Source organism: Equus asinus, chromosome 18, assembly GCF_041296235.1.
Source record: "Equus asinus isolate D_3611 breed Donkey chromosome 18, EquAss-T2T_v2, whole genome shotgun sequence".
Taxonomy (NCBI): Eukaryota; Metazoa; Chordata; class Mammalia; order Perissodactyla; family Equidae; genus Equus; species Equus asinus.
In genome coordinates this window covers 36,361,728-36,378,371 of record NC_091807.1, presented here as the reverse complement: position 1 = coordinate 36,378,371, position 16,644 = coordinate 36,361,728, and the positions used below count along the sequence as shown (strand labels likewise).

Genomic DNA, 16,644 nt, shown 5'->3' with positions numbered 1-16,644 from the left:
GTTTGGAGCCAGCACCTGAGTTTTGGAGAACGTCATCATAAAGATTCAGATGATGAGGGATTGACTTATGCAGAAATATATCCATTAGGTCCCTCTGCTCCAGTATAAAGTGTTTGGATGGTGAGGGGTACCTGATGGCACTTTCCAAATCCAACTCAGTCTTCAGTGAGTCAGATCTACCCACACGAGAATGGAAAGGTCAGCCCAGCACACTGCGGGGGGTCCTTCAGAACCACTCAAGGAAACGCACACATGAAAAGAGTGTTGTTCTTCAGGGAACTCTAGAAAACACAAAGATGACCTTTACCCACCCACTTTTGCCCCTCACACCTAGGTTATTATGGTTGGAGATAGCCCGTTGGTCTATAAGGTCCCTATAAATAGTGGACAATTTGCAAGTGGCCTGTGACCCAGACATGGACTGAACTCCTCATCTAGGTGGAGAAAGCAGCCCAGAGGAAATGTGTGACTACTTTGACGGCTCTCATTCATGCAGCTATGAGCTGATCCCCGGTGTGCCTTCTCCCACAGAGCCCCAGTTCTCGAAGGAGCAAGAGCTCTTCGCCAGCATCAACACCACACGCGTGAGGCTGAACCTCATCGGCTGGAATGATGGCGGCTGCCCTATCACCTCCTTCACGCTCGAGTACAGACCCTTTGGGACCACGGTCTGGACCACAGCGCAGCGGACCTCTCTCTCCAAGTCGTACATTTTGTATGACCTGCAGGAGGCCACCTGGTATGAGCTGCAGATGAGGGTGTGCAACAGTGCTGGCTGTGCGGAGAAGCAGGCCAACTTCGCCACGCTGAACTACGATGGCAGTAAGCTGGCTGGCCTTAGAGCCCTCCTATTTGTGTCTCGGGACATGCACGTGCTCACTGACCCTTCCCCACTTGACATTCATCACTGGCACAGCATAACCAGGGCCCACAGATCCCATTAGGCTTTGGGGCCATTTAGTCGGCTCCCTCCAGGGCTCCCTAGCTCATTGTACTCACATGACCAGGACCGTGTTCCAGAAATAAGGGGCTGAGAACCAATGGGATCTCATTAGCAAGTCTTGGTGCAGGAGTGATTTCTCTCCGGGCTGAAGGATTCTTGACCACGTGGTTCTGTACCTTTGTCAATGACCATGAGCTAACATTGCTTTTGTTGTCTCCCACCTCTTTCCCCACCCCATCCCAATCCATATAACTTTCGTGTTTGCTCTCATTAAGCCCTTAAACTGCATGTGCAAAAACAGTTTTCCATGGTAAAGGATTTATGTTAGTCTCTCAGCAGAAATAGAGGCACTGATGGAAATAGGACAGTGTCAGGATGTTTGTGCATGCTCACCCACCCACACACATGCATGCACATGTGCAATATGAATGGGCTTTCTGAAAACCAGGTGAGGCGTCTCATGACATTTAGTTGACCAAAATTAAATGATATAAATTTTTATCCTTTTTTTCTGTAACTTGTATCAAGGGTCATTTATTGATATTGAACAAGTGCCCAGCCTGGTGAAGCTCATTGAATGACTTGTTGTTAGGGAACTTTAGAAAGTCCTGAAGAGTGGCATCTTGATGCTGATTTCTGCAGCCTTGCAGTGCTGTTCACTCAGGGAGCCGCAGGGATTGCGTTAGGCGCTCTGATCACCATGTAAAGCAGCTGCAGTTTATCGGAATGTTCGGGACTGCTGGCTTAGCTCCCCTCAGAGCCTTCTGTCCACTCCCCGCGGATCAGGCTGGACCCCAGTGTCGGATGAGTGGGCCCAGAAAGGCTGTACCTGAGCCAATGCCCCAATACTTTACTCACTGCCAGGCAGGCTAAAGGGCCCCCCCCCCCCCCCCCGCTTACGTGCACTTGGGATCTTGCTAATTAAAGCTCCAGCAGGAGCATCCTATGAAAAGAGAGTCCATGAACCCAAGAACCCTCAGAAATAACTGAAGGAAGCTAATGAGGTGATGTGGCCTGGGATCCTCATTTGGCCGTTTTCTCCTGGAATCTCCTGGTTGGCCTAGAGCCAGTTCTTTGCTCTCTGGCGCACTGTGGAAACCCACTCGAATGTCCTATCCAGGGCCATTTCCCCACAAAGCCCTCCTCAGCCAGAGCCCACGCTCATCCCCAACCTTTCAGGCCTGGGGCCTGTGACTGGAGGGAGGTCCTTAGGTGGAAACCCTCCTGGTGTTGGTCACACCAGCTTGGGGCCTTGCCTCTGTGGCGCTCTACCCCATGGCCCCGGAGCGCTTTGCACAGCTCCTGGGTGGTAACCATTGTCTCAAGGGCTGATGTCGCTCTAACTTTCTAGCCCTCGGTTATGAGTGACATCCTTCAAAGACGTTCCCGTCACAAAGCATCACCACAGGCAGAGCAGCACTTCTGACTTGGTTTCTCCCCCTGACATGGTTTAATTCTCTGGTCTTACAGAATGAAAGATCAAACACTTTACTATTATTTAAGGGTTCCCCAAAGCCTTCTGCTAGTAGGTGACCATTTGGGCAGTCAGGATATTTCTTACTTTAGATTATTGACTTACATCACTTGACTTTTACAATAATCACACTCGGGCACACAGCTTCTCTACAATCTGTGGAGACGCCGGAGCAAAGCTTCAGTGTGCACATTGGTGGTATGTCCATAGCCAACCACTTAGTTAGAAACTGCTCCTGTGCAGCATTTGAAACTGGAGTCTAACTTACAAAGCGCTGTGCGGGTTTTAAATGCTTGTCTTCTAAAAGAATATTTAATGCTCTCACTTTATCCGGGATCTTATATTATCATCATGAAAAAGTCCTGTGAGCTACCTTTAATTTTCTCAACTCTGAAATGATTTTATGACACTAGGAAGTGAGAATATATGTTTCTATTTTCTTTGAAAAAGATTACGGATTTCTTTGAGCCAATCTCGTGGATCTATAGCTTTAATATCTCTTTTGTCACATCTGTCTGAAGAATTTTCTTCACTTTGGGAAAAACAAACATTGACAATTAGCCTCCCATCTATACCAGTCAGATTGCAGATTCTTCCATTTCTTTATTTGACTCTTTCTTCTACCATTTCCTTGGCCAAACGTTTCCACTTGTCCTTATGTTCTCTTGGTTTTGCAGACCCATCCTCGCCTGCATCCCCTTATGCGCCACCTACCTGGGTTCCGAGCATTTGCAGACTTGGGTTCCCAGCACAAAACACTATAAAGTTGGAAGAATGCTCTCCTTGGACTTAGCAGACAGCATAGGGAACTGGGGCTCGTTATCTCTGTTCTACTCACTTGATGCAAGATAAAGACCACTTTTGCTCAGGGGGAAATTACATTATTTTTCCTAAATCTTTGACTTGCTGGCCCTAGTTGTACATGCAAAGTACAGTGGAATGGCGCATCTTACATAATGGAGGGTGCCAAAATGCATGCTCCATAAAAAGTGGATGTCTGTGTTTGAATCTCTGCGCCCATTGCATTCAGCCTCTGTGTAGAAGGCAGCTTAAAATAGTTCAGAGTTCAGCCTTCTAGTTATTTCCTTATAATTCTAAATAATCTGAATTTCACAGCACTGTTTAACAATGCCTGGTCAATAAATAGGTTTCTTTAGAGACCTGGATGGTTCCCCTTTGAAAAGTTGTCTGTAGCTCTTAAACCCTACAATGACAGTTTTTAAAGGAGATGTAGTCTTACACCTGTGATAAAAAGCAAGTGAATAACCAAACAAAAAGGGATTTTAAGCTTCTTTAAGCCAGTGTATCTGGTACAGTCTCCCTGCAGACTCTCTTCTGTCCGCTTGCCAAACCTGTTGTTCGTTCTTTGATGTGCAATTTTTCAAACAGCCTGTCTCAGTTGTGCTATGGGTGACAGTGAATTCCAGGTAAATGCATGTGGCTTTTTTAAGCACCTAGCCTGGACATTATGCTTTCAAGTGCCTGCACCCAGCAGTAGGTTGCAAAATGAAGTCCCTTTCAAAGAGATGCACTCCACCCTTTGTGCCGATGCTGATTTGATGTGCTACAGAGTAAGTTGAGTTGGGCAGAAAGGAGGGGAGCGAGCAAGTAAATAAATCAGCAAGGACCTAGATAAAGAGTTCCTCTCATTTCTCATCACCTTGGACACCCTTGGATCACACGGCCCGATTCTTATAACCCGTCATCCCTAAAAACTCCGCCATGCTGTCTTCATTAATAGCCATCTAACATCATGGCCCTGCTTTCAGGTACAATCCCTCCACTCATTAAGTCAGTTGTCCAAAGCGAAGAAGGACTGGCGACCAACGAGGGGCTCAAGATGCTGGTGACCATCTCCTGTATCTTGGTGGGGGTCTTGCTGCTTTTTGTTCTCCTGCTGGTGGTGCGAAGGAGGAGGCGGGAGCAGAGGCTGAAGAGGCTGAGAGGTGAGTCAAGGCTCCGGCCATCCACTGCGCGTGCCAGGTGTCACTCAACAGCCAGGCAGGAGAGAATTAGCCCCCAGTGGAATAGCCTTTACTCTCTGAGCCAGGAGCCCCAACTGCCTGATTCTGTGACGTGCCTTCTACAAGACCGCAAAGCCTAGAGGAAAAGTCCTACAGATGTTACTACTCAGTCAATCGGAAATGGAGTGAAAGTCAGCCCCTCACAGGTCTCCTAAATCCTAGCTGGCAGTAGGTGGATTTTCTCATGGATTTTTCAAGCCCACTCTCTTTAATTTTTAGCCATTCAAGCAGTACCACCAAGTACGGCTTCCTTTGAAAAGACCTAGGAGATTTGCTCTGGAAATGTGAACTATTTTATTACCGGGAAGCGGAAATTGAGGGCTTATGGTTCTGGTAAGGCATTGGAAAGCAGAAAACACACACTTTCCCGAATTAAAATTTTGAGGCGAAGCCCAGTGTAAGAGTTTCAGTCTAACTAAGAAAACAACAGTGGAAGGTGAGCCCCTCGGCCAGATGAGAGCCATTGTTGGGGGCACCATTGTTATACTGTCCAGCTCTGTGGAGTCTGGCGACGAGGCTGTTTCCAGCTTCTGGCCGACAGCCCTTCCTTGCCCTTGCTCTGCAATGGAAGGACAACAAGTTCTTTCAAACAGAAAAGCTGGACAGGACAAGTGTTTCCGAGTCCTTCCTCTTTACCTGTCAGGGTATTTACCAAGCCGCTTTTTTGGTAAAATGCGTCTGCAAGATGTTCACGTTTTAATATCAGTGCAGTGCGGAATAATGCTAGCAGCATCCTGTGTATTCTTCAGAGTTACATTTGAGGAGCAAGTCTGCAAGCACTCCCCCTAAAACATATCTGTGATATCCCCAAACCTCGCTGGTGTATGTGGGAAACATTGACCTCTCTGGTAAACACTTTATTTGGCCGTGATCCAGTTAAAGCAGCAAAACATGGTGATATTTTCACATCTTCACTCGTTCAAAGTACTCTTCTTTATAGGACTTTAACACATTTTACTACTAATTTGCTTTCACTTTGCCAACTAATTAAAATATCTGAAGTGCATTGCACTTCATCTCTATACTTTAACAGTCCTTCTGTTTAAATCTTCTGCAGCCCAGTAATTCAGAGGAACCATCAGTCTCATTGAAGTGTCCTTTCTAAATCACGTTAACCACGTATCTTTTAACTCTACTTACTTGAGTGAAGTCTATATCCTGAGCGCCGTGCTAGATGCTTGATGTGCAAAGATGAAAAGAAAGAGCCTTCTGAACTCTAGGTTTAGCGTAGGAGGGAGACACAGAAGCGTCTTCCAGGAAAAGAACAAAAAATGTCATGAATGCTCAAACGGGACTTCAAACCAATCCTACATAAGCACAAAAGAGGGAGCAATTAATCCCAACTGGGGAGAAGAGGGGAGGCCATGTGAGGGCTACACAAAACAGCACTGCACAGATATAATATTGCCTAATATGTTGAGAAATTCGATTTAAGGTGAGCCGTGTTGGATTCCATTCACAGGTGCTCATCATTAAAATACCAAAAGGATGTTTTTATAGCCCTCCTTCACAGAAAACAGAATCCCATAGTCTGGACTTCAGGGACATTGTTATTGAGGTACCAAGGGGGTGTGTCCTGGTGCGTTTAGGCAGCCAAATCTAACTAGTTGTGTTTAGAAGGCTATGAATTGTTCATATAACATTTGTTTAAACCAACGGTAAAATTTTCTTACTCATCTTTTTTTTTGGGGGTGAGGAAGATTGGCCCTGAACTGACATCTATTACCCATTCTCCTCTTTTTTTGCTTGAGGAAGATTAGCCCTGAGCTAGCATCTGCACCAATCTTCCTCTACTTTGTATGTGGGATGCCGCCACAGCATGGCTGATGACTGGAGTAGGTCCACACCTGGGATCCAAACCTGTGAACCCTGGGCCACCAAAGCAGAGTGGGCAGAGCTTTAACCACCCAGCCAAGGGGCAAGCCCCTATTCATCATTTCTATTTGATCTCAGGGTTTGGCAGCAAAGCATTAAGTGTGAAGGCAATTCTACTACTCTCTGCCAAATTCACCTTTTCTTTTTCCCCCTGGCCCCTATTTCTTTCTCTTTCCTTCCCAGCTATTATTTTCCTATTCTACCTACAACTTAAGCACTCCAATCTTCCTCTTCCTTGCCAAGAACAAGGAAAAGATGCTAAAGATGTAGCTGACTCTTGCTGATACATTTGGTTAGACTGTTGGGAGGCTCGTGCATCCTTTATTTTCATTCTTAATCGTCCCTTGTAATTTAGCTATTGCTTTCCAAGGGCTGTGTCCAGAAAATATCCCGGGACTGGCATTTTTATTGTTGGCATCTCTACTTCTAGGACCAACATTTTGTAGTTGGTCTTGGTAAAGAAAGCAGTACATCACGTCAAAGAGCACGGTCTTCCATTCACTGGAAACAATTTTTTTTCTTTGTGCTAGAGAAAAGATAGAGCCAACACAAAGGTTTCAGTAGGAAGAAAATAAGTGACATGGCAAAGAGGATGTATTTATGGGAGACACTGAGGAGCAGAGAATTCCGGAGAAGTAGCTTGCTGTGGTATGAAGGTGTCTGCAGTGTTGCATTTTGTAGATGCTTAATAAAGGTTTCCAAATCAAGAATCTGACAAGAGGGATTTGCAGGAATACAAAGCATTGGGTACCCAATTCTATCTGCTTCCTAATGGCGAGTTTTAACATGGACACACTGAAATACATTCAATTCAACAAACCATTGTTGATTATCTACCGTGTGCCAGGTGTACCATTTTTAAACGCAGCAGTAAAATTTTCATATTAACCATTTTTGTTTGATCACAAGAGGTTGGCTAGGTCCTGGAGATAAAACAGATTACTAAGACCGCATCTCAGAATTATAGATGCTCACACTCAGTGGCAGTGAGGAAAGGCTTACAGGGGACAGACTCATCTTTCTGTAACCATGAGAAGTGACCCATAAAAGGACAGAGTAAGTGACTAGGGTTGTTAAGAGGCAATTAATGAAAGGCCAGGCCTTGCCCCAGAAAAACCTTTGTCTCTCAGCCCTGCAGGGTCCCCATTCATTAACGACATATTCCCAGCTTACTCCTGGAGGGAAATGACAGTCAGAGTGTGTAAGGCAGTGGATGCCTGTCTATTAAACAGAGTTCATTAGTAGAATCGCCCAATTACAACTTGACCCACATAGGGCACAGATTCTGTGCCTGGGTTAGAATGAGTTCAAATATATTTACAGTTTCAACAGAAAGAGTTGCTTCCTACAATAATTTTATTGTCCAAAATAAGGACATTTCTAATAATATGTCAGTGGTTGCCTGAGCAGCCACCAATCAGAATCAAAAATGGAAATTAGAAAATTTAAATTATAGAAAAACATCGTGTGGGTTCCTAGTGGACACTGTGAGAGTTACTATGTAAGGTCAACCTCATAGTTGACCTTGTTTGATTCCATTGTTTGGTTGCTAGAAACTAGTAAATGTTTATAAGCACGGGATGTTTTACCATATAGACAAGCAACCTAGTTAGGTGAATACAACATAACGGTCTTTTATGTAAAAATTAAAAAAAAAAAAAAGGAAAATGGGACTCAAGCAATTTAGCCAACCTATATTCTTGCTTCCTGAGCACTTTACTAATTTTAGAGCATAGCGACCTCCTAAAGTCTAAATTGTCTGCAAGTGCTACATTTTTTTAAAAATCTATAACCTTATCCAGGAGTTCAGAAGCCATGTTTTGCTTTTAAAGATGCCCTGATTTTTCCCCTCTTTTAGATCCTTTGAAGTGCAAGGTTATAGAATGAGTCACTGGCTGGGCCCACGATCCCAGCAGCCTCAACCTTATAAAAATTTGATTCTCATGTCAAGTGATCAACTCCAGGATCCCTAAAAGCTTTCTCCTTTAGCATGAGTTTACCCAAGAGGGTGCAAACTTATGTTGGCACCAGCCAGTATGGGTCAACTGGCAGTGCCAAGCCAAAAAGCTACTTCCAAGACTTCAAATAAACTAAAGATAAAAATCAACGGATGATATAAAATTGGGCCACGCTTCTGTGGCCAGTTGCACTTCTTCCCTTGAACAGAAACATATTTATTATTTTAAACATGCTCTGAAATGGACTAATGTTATAAAACTGATCCGTTCCAGGAGGTCTCATGGTTCTACACAGCCACAGTTTAAGGGGTGGGTCATGAGGGGTCATCATTATTTTCTGAGTTCTGATATGCCATTTATCTGCTCTGCAAATGAGCTAGAAACCCTTCCTCATATGTAAGACCAAAAATTAGCTTAAACTTTAATAATATAAGGGAAGAGAATTGTATCTAAGAGCCTAATACACTTAGACTTGAGGTCAACTTAAACTAGGCAAAGATGGCATGACGCTGACGAGTAGGGCTCCTGTGCTCCAGAAGTCCACGATATTCGTTAGTGAAGGAATTGGGAGTGTGCACCTTGGGGGCTTAATTGCCAGGCTAACAAATGCCAAATTGCGGTTGCGGTTTAGATGGAATTAGAAGCATGTACTCTGAAACTAGTTCTATGCTTCGTACTTCCTTCCTTTCTTGCTCCCTCCCTCCCCTCCTTCCCTCCTTTCTTTCCTTTTTTTTTCAGCCAGTATTTCTTAATAAAATTATCCTTTCTAAACTCCAAACTTGTTACAGCAAACCTAAGTAAACAAGGTTTCTGTATCTGAGAGTAGGGAGTGGGGCTGAGCCAAGGGCAGCCAATGGAGCGCGGGACAGAGAGTGGACCGTCAGGAGGGAGCGAGCTGAGGTCAGCCCTGGTACCAGGCTGTGCCCTGTCTGGGTGTTCTATTTTGTCTGTTTGTACTTGCAGTTTTCTTGGATTGCAAGTATATACGGTTTTCTTTTCTGGATATTTATTTTGCCTTGGGTTTTGAATCAGCTTTCATTTGAGCACGCTGATGATTGGAAGTCCTATTTGTCATTTTGTAAAAACGTAAATGCAGGTTTATAGCCCTTATCAAAATAGCGAGTTTGTAAGACCCAGTTCCATTCCACAGAAAGGCAGAGATTGCTGCGAGGGAGCTTGCAAACAAGAGCTTTTGATAGATGGCAAAACGGGCTGAGGTCTGCTGCCCCCAAATCAGCTTTCTGTTTCTGTGGGTGTGTGCAAGGACTGCCCAGTAGAGATATTAACCTAAGCATATTCTATTTTGCTTAACTAGAACCTCAGAAATGAAAATGTAGTCACGTGGCTATGAATCAGCTTTCTCTTTTAAAGAAACGTTGGGGCATGTAAAAATGAGGCAACTCAGGCTCTCAAGGCTGGCACAGCTGCAGTCCTTCAGACTCGCTGTGTGCTCTCCCCTGACACAATGTGGCTTGCACTGCCTCTTTGATAAGAACCTTCGTGCCACGTGCAGACCCAAGATGGAAGCAACAGTCCACAGAAAGAACGTGGGAAGTGGGGGAGACCACACTGGGATACTCCTACTCCAGCTGGGGGTGCCTCTCCCCAAGAACTAACTGAACCGTGCAATAAGCAACAGAGTACTAACCCTTGCCATTTTTCACTGTTTCCTCTCCTATAACCCTTTACTGTACACTATCTTATTTTAGTCTCTCAATAGCTGTGCAGATCAGTTGAGCATAAACTTGAAAGGATTTTAGTGACACGGAAACTAAAGGCAACCTGTCCAAAATCCCGTATCAGTTAGGGCAGAACTAGAAGGAGAGCCTGGGTCACTGTTGCTTACCGCAGTTCTCTTTCCATGAAACTTCTTCAGACTTAGGAATATTCAAGAAGGAAATAGGTCATCCCCTCGATATTAGGTTAGCTTTAAAAGGTTTATCAGTGAAACGTGGGGCCAGAAAATATATGGGATCAATAGCCACTTTATAATTTTATTTTTGCTCATCGAAAATATTTGGTTTATTCATTTTTTACCTGTATATATTCACTACCCCTCAGGCTTCTCCTATGTTTGAAAAAAAGTATTCCTTCTAGTTTGCATATCTTCAACCTACTGCCCTTCTCTCTAAGTCTTTTCCTCACTGAATTCTTCAAAGGATATTCTGTACTCAGCGACATTGCCGCTCACCAGCTCCCAAATCCTCAGTCTTGCTTCTACCCCCACCACTCAAATGAAACTACTCTTCTGAAGGGAGATGGCCAGTTACCTTCTGATCATCAAATTCTCCTTTCAGTTCTTATTTTCTAGCTCTCTTTGCACATTCAGAGTGTTAGAAAATGTATTTTTTTACAACTCCTTCCTTCCATGTTTCACTATCACCAGACTATCCTGGTGATATTTCTCCATCATTTTCCAAATCGAAAGGTTAAGCAGGGAGCACAGAGCCGAGGATGGGTGTGTAGGAGTAGCAAGGGGCTTTAGAAGAGATGTCACAGGTCTAAATCTCGAACTGAGCTGAAATTTGTGGGAAAATGTGACAGGCAACACAAAAGACTGTTTAGCTGCATTGGGCAAGAAGAACGAAGCTTGAGATGATGTTCTCATATTCACAGATGGCAGGTAAAAGAAAGAAGGACTCAACATCTGCTCTGCTTTGATGTGCACCAGGAGAAGTGCTATTCAAACCAGAAAATGTGGAACAAGAATCATAAAAAAGGAAGGGAGGGAGGGAAGGAAGAAAGGAAGGCGAGAAAGGAGGAAGGAAGGAGGGAAAGAAGGGAAAGATTCGGCTTGCTTGAGAAAATAATCAGATCCCCTGATTATTTAAATTGATTTATTCTTTCAAAACCTACTGTGTTCTAGTCATTGGGCGGGGTGGGGGAAGGAGGAGATGTTGCATAAAATAATATCCCCAAGCCCTTGCTAGTAGGGGAAGCAGACCACGTTTACAACAAACCATTGTACAAAGTCCAAATGATAAGCAGCACACTATGGACACCAATAAATGCTATGCTAATCCACCGAAGGGGAAGCTATTTCTCCCACTGGAGAGATTAAGTGCCATGGGGTTCCGGTCTCTAGACCCCAAAGGGTAACATATTAGGATTCTGAACAAAATTTTTTCAAACATAATCCCAAGACCTTTGTGGATAATCTTTGAACCATCAAATTGGAGTTGTTAGAAAATAGTTATATTCCATACCCATCATCAAAAGCAATAAATTATAGAAATTATAGATTGGAATAAATTAGGTTAGGTTGTAGGAAGGATGGTTTGTGCAGAGGCCTGACAAATTCCATTTGCATTTTGACATGGTTGATTGATAAGGGAGTACCAGGCTGTAGCTGAAATCTGGACAGGCTGAGCCGGTTTTTGAGGTGGCACAAATCCAGGTGGGAAAGTTAAATGTGTTAGAGGGAAGAATCCGAATTTTAAGAGATTTTGAAAGGCTGGAGCCAAGGAGATAAAATTTAATAAGGATAATTGTAAAGTCTCCTAGATAGATTGTGAAAATTCATTTGCAACACATATAATGATCATTGTGTTCTCACTGGTGTGCAAGAAGAATATCAAAAAATTACCAGTTTCTGCACTCAGCCTCATTTAATAAAGGATAATAAGAAATTACAGGTCTTTCATAAATGAGAGTCCCAAGCAGAGAATTACCTAGAAGTTATGCCATATGGAGAGTGATTGAGAAAATTAAAGAATTTAACCTGGAAAAGAGAAAGCTGAAGGCAAGCAGTGAACTGGTGGCTACGTGGAAATATTTGAAAGGCTGGTAAATGATTCCAGAAGGTGTCATTGTTGTATCCAGGTAGAAATTACATCATGGGATTTCAATGCAAGACTAGAAAGATGTCTCTCACAATTAAATATATCCCTGAGAAAACTTAGTGTGGCTCCACCTTCTACCAGGGACTGGGCTGTGCCTGGAGATAAAGATGAAAGGCCCAATAGAGAGACAACATAAAAACAGGAAGTCACAGTGCAGATTGGGATAGGCGGTACTGGACATATGTGCCAAGGTCCACGAAGCCCAGAGAACCAAAGCCAGGCTTGGGAAGATGCACAGAGCAAGTGGCACCTGCATGAGTGGTGGGACAACAGAGGGACTTGAAGGAGCAAAGTCATGGGGTCTCTGCAGAGAATGCAAGAGCCAGAAACTCAAGATGAAGGCAGAAGATCAGAAGTGAGAGACAACAGAGCTGGAAAGACAGCTTGGGACCAGCATGTGAAGGCTCGCGCTCTATGCCGACGAGTCCTACAGGCAGGGAGGTCCCTTTGAGAGTTTCAAGGCACAGGTGTGACACAGTGAGGGATGTGTGTCAGATCCATCACCCTTCCTGCAGCATGGATGTCACTTAGAGGGCTGAGAGATTAGAGTTGGGGAGACCAGGAGGATACTGTTGACTAGTAAATGAGATTTGAACCGAGGAGAGAGAAAAAAGCAAATGTCCCCTGGGGACACGTTGAGGTGGGAGAGGTCAACAGACTTGATAGACAGGTCAGTTCTGGGAGCGAGAGTAGGGCACTGTGTGTGCAGCAGCAGCATGACCCCTCCCTGCAGAGTCCAGTGGCCCCAGCTCATTTTGACGTCTGCCCAAGACATTGTGGATGGGATTCAAACGTTATTGGGAGGCTGACTTGAAACGTCTTCAATGCTCTGAAGACCCTATGATTCCATGACTTGAAAAAATTATCTTAACTTGTCCCAGATTCTCTTCTCACCCCTAAACAGACGTGTGTCAGAGATTCCATCATCTCTTTCCACTCTCCATATATGGGCATGAATAAGACGCTGAGCTCCACTGCAGCCCTCGCATCTCTCCCAGACTCAATTCCAGATCTGCCTTGACCAGCTTCAGCTCATGTCCCCCACCTACTTTAATATGTTCAAGTTTGCCAATGTTTGAAGCCAGACACCTCAGCCTTCACCCGATTTCTGCTCCCATGTCCTTGGAGACTCCTATTCCTGTCACTTGTGTTACCATACACCCAGCCTTGTATATCCCAAATCTCGCCATTTCCCTGGACTCCCTAGGTCTCTGTGCCCCTTGCCTCCATACCCAGTAGGTCCTCGATTCCTACAGATGCCTTTTACCTACTGTAATGGCATCCCCTCCTCGGCCCCTGCTCTCACTGCAGCCCTCTCATCCAACCCTCACAACCTCTCACCTTTGCTAACAAGTCTCCGCCCCAGCCCCCATCCTGAGCACCCTGGATTGCCTGATCAATGCTAGTCAATAGCACCGGCACCCACCTCCACCACCTCTGCCCTCCTTCTTCCCCTCCTTCCCTTGGCCCAGGTAAAAGCTTCCTGATTATGACCAGTAGCACAGAGTCACATCCCCTTGGCTCTTTAATGTCTTGACCATCCCCAGTTCACAATCACAACTTCTCTGTCCAGTCAAACGGACCTAGTCCTTGCTTCCCGAGGAGCTCGGAATTCCGATGCACACTACTGCTCTACCTTGGAGCATTCTTCCCATCCAAGTCTGTGCTCCCCAAGTCCATGGTTCCTTTAAGGTGCGGGCAGTCTTCCATCTTTCCAGACTGACCCACCTGAGACAGTGACCTCCTGGGATCATCTTCCTCAGTCAGCTGGCACTAGGCATCTGCTCCTCTGTGTGTCCCTGAGGATATGACACTTGTCCCACTCTATATACAAAGGGCCTTGAGCATAGTGATGAAAAAAAGAGTTTGAATCCACAGATGTTGGTTATGAATTTCCGCTCAGCTGCAGCAAATGACTGAGCATATCTGGGTCCCTGTTTCATGGTTTCTGAATGAGGGCATAATAATTCCCAGGCAGGGATAGGTGTTAAGGGGACACAAGCTAGCAGTCCTAAAGTCACTGGCACAATGCAGATCCCTAATATGCACTCAACTGTGTTGCTAGCTGGCCCCATGCCCACTCCCCAGAAGACAGTCACTCATGATCCCCGATGCCACCTGTGCCACCCAGACCACATCACTGTACTTAAAACTCCACCAGCGTGTCTCAAAGGTGAACTCACAGAAGAAGTGTTTCCATTAATACAGTTTTTCACACAATTCCAGATAAAATCAGAAGGAGAAAGCAGTAGCTAGGACAGGAAGAGACAGCAGTCTGTGTCTAAGCTTAGAGGAGCGTGGACCAAAATGGCTTTGGGCGCCTACACCTGTGGACCAGCTCAGCCTCAATGAAGACGCCTGCTAATTGTAGACAGGGAAAATTTGCAGTTGGAGCATGTCAGTATTTGAGGAAGCCTCTGTTGTCACTTGTTGGACATTGCAATTCCTTAGCACACTGATATGGAAAAATCACAGAAGAGAACACAGTGATTGGCTTCAGGAATAGAAAAGGAACGATGATGGTGGGCAGAACGAGGAAACCAGGTCCGTCCTAAAGCCATTTGAGTCTGAGCTCCCTTCCAATAGTGAGCGGAAGTAAAATGTTTACTCCTTGGAATTTTCCCCTCTTTTTTAGAGTGTTGAACTAGTCACTGTTTAGTCGTTACATAGAGCTAATTAATCCCCAGCTTCTGGCATTTAATATACATATATTTACTTTGCAAGTGCTAATTCATTCAGGAAGAAAGGAAGCTCATCGTATTTACTTTGTCTTTGCAGATAAATATAAAGGCATGGGCTGGGAAATTAAATACTGTTTTTCTTCCTTTACTTTGCCATCTGATTGGGGTGGAAGGGAGCTGTTTCATTTCCCAGACTGAACCCATCTGTGCAAAAAACCAGGGTCCTGCTGTGAGGTTGCCAATGGGAACTGGTGTGGCTGACTTGAAGAACTGAGCTTGGGTTCCTGAGGGTGCCAGCCCACATGTGGTTATTGCTAGGACCGTCCACACCTCTCCATAACAGCGTGCTGCTCCCCAACTGGAAAAAGATTGCATCTAAATGTCAGCCCCTGAAAAGATGAAAATGCGCCAACATACGTATTTCTTCTCTATAGATCCAGACACACAGTCATCTGAATCCACTTCCAGAAAGTTCTGTGTATCGAACACTGCATTTAACATCAAGACGTTTTAGAGAGCAATGAAAGAAAAACAAAGAGAAGGCTTTTGTGTTCTAAGAAAGGAAATGTTCATTTTTGCCAGGACAAGATGTGTAAAAAGAACAAATTATATTTTAAGGGAAATGAGAATTTCAAAGCCATGCCACTAAAAATATAGAATTTTTTCTGTACACCGTTTTTAGGCAGGATTTATTTTGTCAGGAGTGGTAACCAAGTCTTGGTAAACAATGTCCTCAGTGAAGAAAAATAAAGTTTTATTTCTGAGTTTCCAGATACGGCGATATGCCATTTCTACAATTCTTTGATCCGCATACAGGATTCACAGCTCTGTAATAGTGCCTTTTTAAAGGGATCTATGGTATCATAAGCTTTTTAATTTTGACAACAAAAAGAGTAGAATTTGTGCTACATAAATGAATTACTTTCAAAACGTTAATTTTCTGACTCGAGAAAGTAAAAGTGGGTTTTTGAAAAGTGGCAAATAGGTTGTAATAAAACCTTTAATAGATGTCTGAGAATTTTTACGATTTTTATGGCCCCAGAGTATTATGCTATCTTTTTGTAATGAAAAATATATATATATATACATATACCCCATGTAGAAGAAATAAGGAATCCATAAAACTCTAGGTTATTAGCAGTCATCTGGGTATACAATTACACACATTTAAAAATGGCTTTTGTCATTTGACTCTGTAGAATATTTTTCATAAATGCCTAAGTGAATGTTAATAAGTTTTTATCATGTACTAATATTAATTTTCTTTCCCCAGATGCAAAGAGTTTAGCTGAAATGCTCATGAGGTAAGAACAAGACCTAGAATCCCAGATATCATGTTTAAAAGAACAATTTCCAACTTGTCTTAATGATTTTTTTTGATGACAGTCTGAAATTGATAACATATTTTCTCTTTGAGATATGATTTCCATGCTATATACCAAAATATCCGTGCACTACTTAGTTGGCTATATAAATACCAACTAATATACTTTTATACGTGCCATATGTAGTTTTCTTGTTGACAAAACTCAACCAATAGAATGTTTCCCGCTAACCTGGGAATAAAGAGACACATGATAATCGAGAAGCTGTGGCCTTACTTCCACCCAAATGTACCACCTTTGAGGCCAGGCCTTCTTCCTAACAGAGTTAGCCAAGTGAAAAGAAACCCACAAGAGGAAATGTGCTGTGCGCTGTGCTCTTCCAAAGCAGTGGGCTGCTCAAGAGTCTGCTGGCCCTCAGCCCCCGTGGCATCTTCAGTGCCCCTCCACTAGAGTACTCAACAACTTCTTCTGTAAATATCTATTCTCTGTCTGGTCTTGGAGGTCATAGCCTGATATTTCATC

At 43.9% G+C, this 16,644-nt stretch overlaps 1 protein-coding gene across 4 annotated transcripts in view; it reads left to right on the top strand.

Moving 5' to 3' along the window:
- DSCAM (DS cell adhesion molecule) overlaps positions 1-16,644 on the top strand; it is a 687,554-nt gene that overhangs the window by 634,834 nt on the left and 36,076 nt on the right. For 3 of the 4 annotated variants that reach the window (XR_011495418.1, XR_011495417.1, XM_014839281.3), the window contains exons 26-28: positions 532-822; positions 4,187-4,363; positions 16,071-16,101. Coding sequence is in view for 2 of the 4 variants with exons in the window: in XM_014839281.3 (XP_014694767.2) it covers positions 532-822; positions 4,187-4,363; positions 16,071-16,101 (499 nt within the window). In the remaining 2 variants the exon portion in view is untranslated. Of the gene's footprint in view, positions 1-531; positions 823-1,218; positions 1,386-4,186; positions 4,364-16,070; positions 16,102-16,644 lie in introns of those variants that run through there. The other variant, XM_070488920.1, reaches the window with a different exon arrangement.